Source organism: Scomber scombrus, chromosome 1, assembly GCF_963691925.1.
Source record: "Scomber scombrus chromosome 1, fScoSco1.1, whole genome shotgun sequence".
NCBI lineage: Eukaryota > Metazoa > Chordata > Actinopteri > Scombriformes > Scombridae > Scomber > Scomber scombrus.
Genome location: NC_084970.1, coordinates 28,036,365 through 28,044,922, shown reverse-complemented (window position 1 = coordinate 28,044,922; position 8,558 = coordinate 28,036,365). Strand labels below are relative to the sequence as shown.

The 8,558-nt window shown below is 37.8% G+C and overlaps 1 protein-coding gene across 1 annotated transcript; it reads right to left on the bottom strand.

Moving 5' to 3' along the window:
- Window positions 1–3,452: 3,452 nt before the first annotated feature.
- On the bottom strand, window positions 3,453–8,492 carry bloc1s6 (biogenesis of lysosomal organelles complex-1, subunit 6, pallidin). Its single transcript, XM_062424877.1, has 6 exons — window positions 8,372–8,492; window positions 8,075–8,165; window positions 6,621–6,780; window positions 5,371–5,458; window positions 5,178–5,264; window positions 3,453–5,034 (listed from the first exon to the last, which is right to left on the bottom strand). The coding sequence occupies exons 2-6, from the start codon at window positions 8,136–8,138 to the stop codon at window positions 4,915–4,917; spliced, it is 519 nt and encodes a 172-aa protein (XP_062280861.1). The 5' UTR covers window positions 8,139–8,165; window positions 8,372–8,492; the 3' UTR covers window positions 3,453–4,914.
- Between the last annotated feature and the right edge of the window lie 66 nt (window positions 8,493–8,558).

The window sequence follows — 8,558 nt, the reverse complement described above, 5'->3', positions numbered from 1 at the left end:
AAATCATTGGCAGGAGAGTGTTTTTCGTGTCACCAATGTGCACGTGCATGTGTGCCCATAAACAACACAGCATGCCATTCATTAAAAACCTGCTCCATAGTGCTAATGGAGGTCAGAAACTCTTTAATAGGAGCTCTGCAATTGCAGCCCAGTATTTTTCCCCACTGAACCCCTGCATGTTAATCTTGCAATGGCATAATGAAGCTCATTTAATCACTCAATGTACTGTAACCTGTAATCAGATTATTTAATTCTATTTTAGTGCAAAACATTAAAAAAATATATTTTGTACGTGCGGTCTTTATCTGCATCTGTCTAAGAAGTAGAGGTACCATAAAATGGAAGTAAATATCAAGGAAACCATCTCAATAATAATAATTTCTCATCAGTGTGCGGTGTAAGGTCAAAATAAATTATTTGTAGATGTATAAATGATGTTGTTTGGAAAGTTTTGGAAAGAGATGTTGGTTGCATGGTGCACTGTTTTGATCAAATATCTACTCTGTACCATCTGTTGAGTCACAGAAACATAATTACTAATGTTCTCCGTGCCCACTTATCCGTACTTGCGTATGTAGAGTTATATAAGACCTGGTTGAGAAGGGAAAGTAACCTCATTCACTGTCACCCTGGTCAAAAACACCACAAAGAAATATGTTTTCCATAGTCGCTGCACCAGCTCCTCTCACATGGTACACAGAGTGCATGAATATTACCACACCAACCAAATGGTAAAATTTGAGGGACATAATAACATGATGCAACTATCCTCAGTTTGGGCCAGAGGACCATATCCTGTTATGGTGGGTCTGGGAGAGGCTTGGTGCTGCCAGTCTGAAGCAGACCACAGCCTCCCACTGCTCACCCGTCTGAATCACTGTTTACTTAGACAGGAAGACCGCCCACTACAACATCATCATATGCTGCTGCTCCATGTCTGTGACTCGCTTGTGGTTTTGGCGAGGGGTGAGTTTGTGTTTTCCCCGACGGCCAACTTTCTAAAAGCAGAGACAAGTTAAAACCAAACGCTTGGAGGAGAAAAACCCAGCCTCGGAAACCACTACTTCTCTGAGCTGTCTACCCTCAAAACACCATCATCCACCCCCTCCTTCCCCAACAACAGAGCCCTATTTAATAAAAATACTGACTAATTAAGGGCGGGGCCTGTTGGGGATTTAGCTGACAAAATGCTATTTTAATTTTACTATCTAAAAGTTTGAAAAAAACAAAAGCAAAACACTCAGTCTGTTGGGACAAAAGTAATTTAAAGTGGAGAAACAAAATATATGGAATACTTAAAACTGATTAAAACTTTGAGATGAGAGTGAATGATTTGGGATAAACCTTGTAAGTGGAGCTTGTGAATTTTATTTTATTTTTTTCAAATTTTAAAATGTTTTATAAATGTATATATTACTGGTGATCACATCTGATGTTTATTATGGCTTTGTAAAAATGATTTAATCAATGCTTTTAAGAGCCCTAAACAGAACACCCCAAAAACTGTTCACTGACTAATTTAAATCAACCTCAATCTTCAAAAGACAATAATGAAACAGGAAAAACAAATATCAGCTCAACTGACATTCTGTTCAGGCAGATGAAATATAGAAAAAGTGCCAGTTTTTGACAAGATAATGCTTCTGCAAGATGGTATATATTCATATACCAGTCAGTGAGCACCTGCAGAACTTTTATATCTGACAGATACAAACTGAACTTCTCTTTATTTTCGTCTTCATATTACACTCACCCAGTTTCAGAAAAATGAAGAAAAAACACAGCAATTAGCGATGCAATAGCAGGCATTCATATGTGGAGCCACTGTATTTAGACAAACACAGAAACATGTCAAACAAAAGCCCTGAAGTTAAGATACAGAAAACTACATTCAACATGTGGTTTTTACTGCACTGCCTCACTTATATCAGTGTAGAATCACGTTGCCCCTCTCCCTGAGGCCAGACCCCTCCATGGCCACACTGTGGTGCAGTTTCCGCTTTGAGCAGGAATGGGTGGAGGTGAACCAAGCCATGTTGGTTTTGACTGAGTTTCCTGCTGTAGTAGTAAGTATAAAATTAGAGTTTTATGTGAACTGGAGGTGGTGGGGCTTTTTGGGATGCAGAGGAATGTAACCTACTTTTCCGTCAACAAACTCCAGTTTGTATGGCTGGTGACAATGGTGCTCAAAATAGATGTGAAAAGAGACACTGTTGGTTGACAACATCTGTCTAGTGTTTTCTAATTCAGTGACAATTAAGGTTTATGGGAGAAAAACTTGAGCTGAATTGTTAACCAACTGGGGTAAAAGTTAATAACTTAAATAGCTATTCCTGCTCCTCCTGGTTCATTATTCTACCAGCTGCTCAGCTCCAGTTGATACATTTACCTGAGATCCAGGTGATCAGTCCCTGATTGGATGGCTGTAATTAACCTCTTCCACTCCACCATCATTTTTGGGGAATTAAAATGGTTGCGGCTCCTTGAACCACAGTGACTATACACATAAATAAGGTCTTGCCAGACAGGAAATCTCCCAAAATTTCTGGTATAAGTGTCAGAAACACACCAGGTGATGGAGCATAAGGTCTTTGAAACGAGTAAAAAATTTAAAATATTTGCCTTTTGCCTCTTCTAAAATAAAAATGCTTCTTTTCTAAATAGATAACAGCCATTGACATTGTGTAAGAAATAGGATCTATCTGAGTATTTGCAAAAAAACACTAAGTAATTAGTGAATACCTTTCTCAAAGCAGGACATAATATGACAGCACACAATATGACAATTCTACAGTGTTTTATTCATGAAAAGGTCCAGGCAGATTTCAATAAAAGGACATTGGGAGTCTCCATTTTTGTTTTTCTTCCCGATAACAGTAAAACCACAAGAATAAATGGACAACAAGCAAGGACTTAGCAAGGTTAATGAAGTTAAGTGACACAATGGCAATGATCCACTTTTAAGAAAGCATATTGTGTTTGATACATCAAGAGTAGAGACTCTAGTTTGTATTCCAACCAAAGACAACAAAAGTCAATTCACTAATTAATTACATCTTCTTCCCTGCTTGTAGGTGTGCTAACCATGCAGAAATGTTAGAGCCACTCAGCCTTCAATGAGACACCGGTGCTCATCACTGAACTGCAGTACATCCAGATCCTGGTCCACACTGACATCTGGTGGACAAAGACTCTTATCACAGAAAAGAGGACCATGTTGCACACATGCAGATGACGTCTCTCCCACACACACACACACACACACACACACACACACACACACACACACACACACACACACACACACACACACACACACACACACACACACACACACACACACACACACACACACACACACACACAGTCTTTTTCATTGTCATGTAACTGTGACACATGCAGTCACTAAAATAGATTCTGTACTAAAAACAGGCAAACAAGCTGAATTAATAAAGCAAACCCGTTGACATGAATTTTATTATTAATCTTACAAACAATGTAGATCCAGGGTTACGTAGTGCATAGAAACCTCTTGAAAGGTCTGTTTAAACAAATTTAAATATGCTGTGTATTTTGAGGGGAACGTTTGGTACATCTTCCATTATAATATCTGGACCCCAGAAATACCGTCAGTCAATCTTAGTGCAGACCTATCTGATTTTTAAAAACAGTTCAACATTCAACACTACAAGGGCACAATGCCCAGAGACAAGATATATTAATACTTTATCTTTAACAAAAGGCAGCAAACACATTGATTATACTCCTGTTCAAAGTCTCAAGTTGTTTTTTTCTGTTCTCAGGAGTTTAGAAGTACTCGAGTTTGTGTGTGTCCTCAGAGGTTGATAGTAGGAAGTACCAGCATTTGATGATTGAGTCCATGTCTTTGGTTTGTGGTGATCCTGGCAATGTCAGACTTAAAAGATCAAGAGTTTTTGCATGTTTTAGCCCATTTACTAAAACTCATGTACATCACACTGTGTTATGTGAACGATTTCCCAAAGAATACCACAATCCCATAACTTTGCTTTTTCTCTCGTCCCAGACAGCCACAGTTTCTGATTCATTTCAGTTTGTTTCAGAAATAAACATACAGGATTGGTTTATTTACTGTTGCAGTGTAGGTGTCAGGAGGGGTGCAATCTTCAAGTAAAATGCAGTTAAAATCTACAGAACAAGATATGAATTGGACCTTTAACTGGGATTATTTTGAAGAAAAAAAAAGATAATGTTTAAATCCAACTCCAATTTGTGTCATTCACTACAACAAATATGTCTGCAGAAGCTGTGTTGCACTATTTTACTACATGTAAAACATTCTCCTTTTATAATCCTCGCAGTGTTTAGAAGTATCTATAGCTGATGGGTAGTGAAACTGTATGCAAATTTGTTGCACACAACAAAAGTCACATTTTAAACATGCAGACACTTGAAACCTGTCTGGTGTGTTATTGAGGAGTAATTTAGGGTAGGCATTTCACAGCTAAATTCATTTTCATCTGCATTACCATGTAACAGTAACACAAAGTAACTTGGACAATAATAAAATACCTGTCCAAAGCAAGATTCAAGTTGATTTTAACACAATATTGAAATGAACAGAGACAATGGCTGCGTGGAAAACAACTAAATGCATTCAAAAATCCAAGAAGGCTCAAGTGCCAGGACTATGTGACTGTAACATCTCCTGTTTGAATCCATCTAGAAACCTTGCATGTTATCTCTCCTCATTCTGCCCTGGTCTCAGTCAAAGGCAAAAATGCCCAAGAACCAATAATAATTTAAAAACTGTAAAAATACTTACGCTTTGGGAAATGGTCAGTATTTATGAGAATGACCCTTAATTTGTAATAAATAGACTGAAACATGCAAAACCACCTGTATCCTTTAATACAGCAGTCGAACTTGGGGACTCTATGCTCTTTTAGCAGGTTTGGCAATGAGCTGCCTTTCTCTCTCAAGCTCCTTCTCACGTTGTTGCTCCTTCTCCAGTTCTTCTTTCTGCTTGTGTTGCTGAAGCTTCAAAGCTCTTTTCTGACAGGAGGCAACAGTCAACATTTAATTAGTGTTTCCAATGTTACATTTGCGCTAAACAGTGTCTGCTTTTTATCACTGAGCATGTCTTATATATACACATGTTGGCAAAACTTACAGAAGTTGGCTAAAATGAGAGATACCTTTAGTTTAGTTGTCTTCTCGTGCAACATAATCATCTCTTTCCTTATGTTGACCAGTTTATTGTGGTAAATCTTTGCCTCTGTAAACTAGAGTCAACAAACTGGATTAGGAATTATACCTGCTGGTTGGTGCAGGGATAACAAACAAAAATATGGCATATACAAATGGGATTATAATGTGGTCCTAACATACCAGTGAATTTAGGTCCAGTAAGGCATTACATTCTCTGAACTTTGTGACTTCTTGGTCCAGCGTGTCTAACAGTATCAGCTGATTTTGTCTGGAAAAAAATGAAAGAGGAAGAAATAAATGTCATTAAGTTCAGTTTTTCAACAACATGAATTATGTTTCAGGACGTCTTAATATTCAACATTGAGACTTCTGACAGAGTAAAGACAAAATGATAATATACAGCATGATCATCATTCAGACATTGACAGAATGTTTTTAACTGTGTCAAGAAGTTCACGTGTGCGAAAGGGAGTTTAGAGTTGTTTTAGATTGCTTAGTGCATGCAAGTGAACGCCAGCATGTTGATAGTGAATCTTTTCAAAGCCAACAACGTACACTGGGCGTCTCTCAGCAGTACCAGCGTGAAAGAAACTGGTCAACCCATCCATCCAGTTCTGCTTGATGCACGATAACTGTGTTTAGTACATACTGTAATCTGTGAATGTCAATATATCTGAGTGTAAATAATAAATCTGTCTGTGCAGGCAAAGAAAACTTGTTTTTAAAGTTTGTGAGGGAGAGACGCAGCAGAGCAGTAACTACATTTCTGTTCTACCACCAACCTCAATAAGAAAGTGTGGCTCACTGGTTCTAACTATAATAGAAGATGCTGCTTGACTTTTTGACCCTTTCTGAAGTTTCTTGTCATGCTCATGTGTAAAAAGCCAATTGAATCCTGATTTTTACATACAAATGGCAGAGAAATCTGTGTTATTTGAGAGAAACCTACCTGAGAAAATCAGATTTCTCTAATTCGCTACACGGATTACGGAAACCAGGTTTCTTGTTTACATAATATTTAAGAAATCAGCTTTCTGGAAAAAAGCCAACTTTAACCTGGTTACTTAAGTGCTTGTAAACGCACTGAGGAACAGAACATTTTCACACATTTTGGAACTATTCAGATCCAAGCGGTGCTTATTAATGTGATTTACACTGAAATCAATAAGAGTCTTTAGTTGGAATATAATCTGCGTAAACTGGACCTGTCGCAGCACATTATTGTTCCTTATGTAGCCCAGTTGCCTGCCACCACTATTAATGCCCCCCCCCCAAAGTAAGGGTCTCTGTGCTTATTAAAATTTTAAAAAGTGTCAAGGTGCTTGTGAAAAATTTGACAATATCTGGCAGTGTATTTCATGCCATGTGATTAGTGATGATCAGTTGCAAAGGTTATGTGTTACAAAACACTTAGTAATAAAAATACTCACGTGAGCTCTTGGAGGGCTCGTTTAGAGTTCTGTAGATCTGGTAGGTAGTGGGAGAGTAATCCCTCCGTGAGTTTGTCCACTGCTTTCCTGTCCACAAACACATTCTCTACAGGCGCTGAGCTTTCCAGACGCACTGATTCCTGCTGCACCAACTGGAGATCTGGCATTTAAGAATAAGTGAATCAACACATTTTACTATGTTAGTCTGATGGTCATTTATATCATCACAAGCAGCATTACTAAACTTGAGCATTGAAGTTCATTTTCAAACATGTCATCAGTATGTGTGACAAAATAATATCTTATGCCGTTTGCAAATTTACTTTTGTCTTGTTGATAGTGTGTATTTGTTTAACTTTAATTCTTGCAAATAAATAAACTCAAACTTCAACATCAGACCAACTCAATGGTTAAGTCATCCATTAAATACTGTTTTTGAACAGTCGGGGGGTTACTATCTCCCCTCTGTATACAATTTCAAGTCATTATATGACTAATGTTCCACACTTCATCATCTAATGACATTTGAGCCACCTCCATTTACTGTTAGAGACTTTGAGATGCAGTTGAAATCTCTGAAAGACCCAGACAGCTGATGCTGAGTTGAGATTACAGTATCAGACATATCTAAAGGATATCACTGGCATCCTTGAAATGTGACAGACCAACAGTCAGGCGCCCATATGAACACTGAAACAAGTTGTTCTCGCTGTAATAATTCCTCCTGTTCATACTGGATATTAAAAGGTCCCCCTAAAATGGTCTTTCAATTCAAGTGATGGGGGCCAAAATCCACACAGTCATTTTGTGCAAAATTGCATTTAAAAGTTCATTTGAAGCTTACATGAGGCTTTAGTTTTCTGATTTAGTCATATTAAGTGGATATCTGCCACATTTACAGTCTTTTTAGCATAAAATTCCCTTTTTGTGTTTTCCTGTTGAGCTGTGGTGAAGTATAGTATCAAAAAGAGCAACCTTGGCATTAAAAAGACTAACGTTGAAAGATAGAAGACTTTATTTGACTCATTTGGACGGCTGAAGCTTCATATTACCTTCAGATAAACTTTTAAAAACATTTTTGCACAGATGTAGACTTGTAGATTTTGGCTTCCATCACTTACATTATAAGTGCATTATGAAAGGATCTCCTAATATGAACAGGACGAATGATTATAGTAAGAAAAAAAATCTCACTCTTCATTTGGGCATCTGATTATTGTTTTAAGACAGACTTGAAAATCCACTGTCTCATATTGACTATCAAAATAGTTTCAGCCAATTAAGTCAATTTAGTCATGTCAAGTGGATATCTGCACATTTACAGTCTTTATACTGTATGAATGATCACAAAATAAAAGTAGCTCAGCCAGCCTGTACCTGTACACACCAACCCTGACAGATGCAGAAAGTAGGACGCAGAATATGACACTGCTATAAAAAAAACAACAACAAACCATCATTGAGTGCAAGTTCACTGTGAGATGAAGCTCCCTCATCATCCAGTCCCTCTACCTCCATGTGTGCACCTTCACTGTAGAGCCACACCTGGAGAAAAATAAAACAACAACCCATCAACATATTTATCTGACACATTTATCAGATGTAAAATTATCAGTAAAAACACTACACCTGTGCTTCTGTGCTCATAGCTTATGACAAATATTGAGGAAGTGTTTAGCTTTAGCTTGTGGACAGCTTCTTTTTTAATAATGAGCACAGTGAACACTTCACCTTAGTTAACCTCAGCTTACCTGTTTATCTATTAATGTAGATGTGAGGAGGGGAGTTGAATTTAACACCCCCCTCTCCAAAAAAAAAAGAGGTAGAAGAGACAAAAACGACAAGATATTAGAGATTTGTTGCTGCGTCTGAAGCGTCATGTGACTTGTGCGTCATCATGTGACCTGTGCGTCATCATGTGACTGTGGACGAAACCAA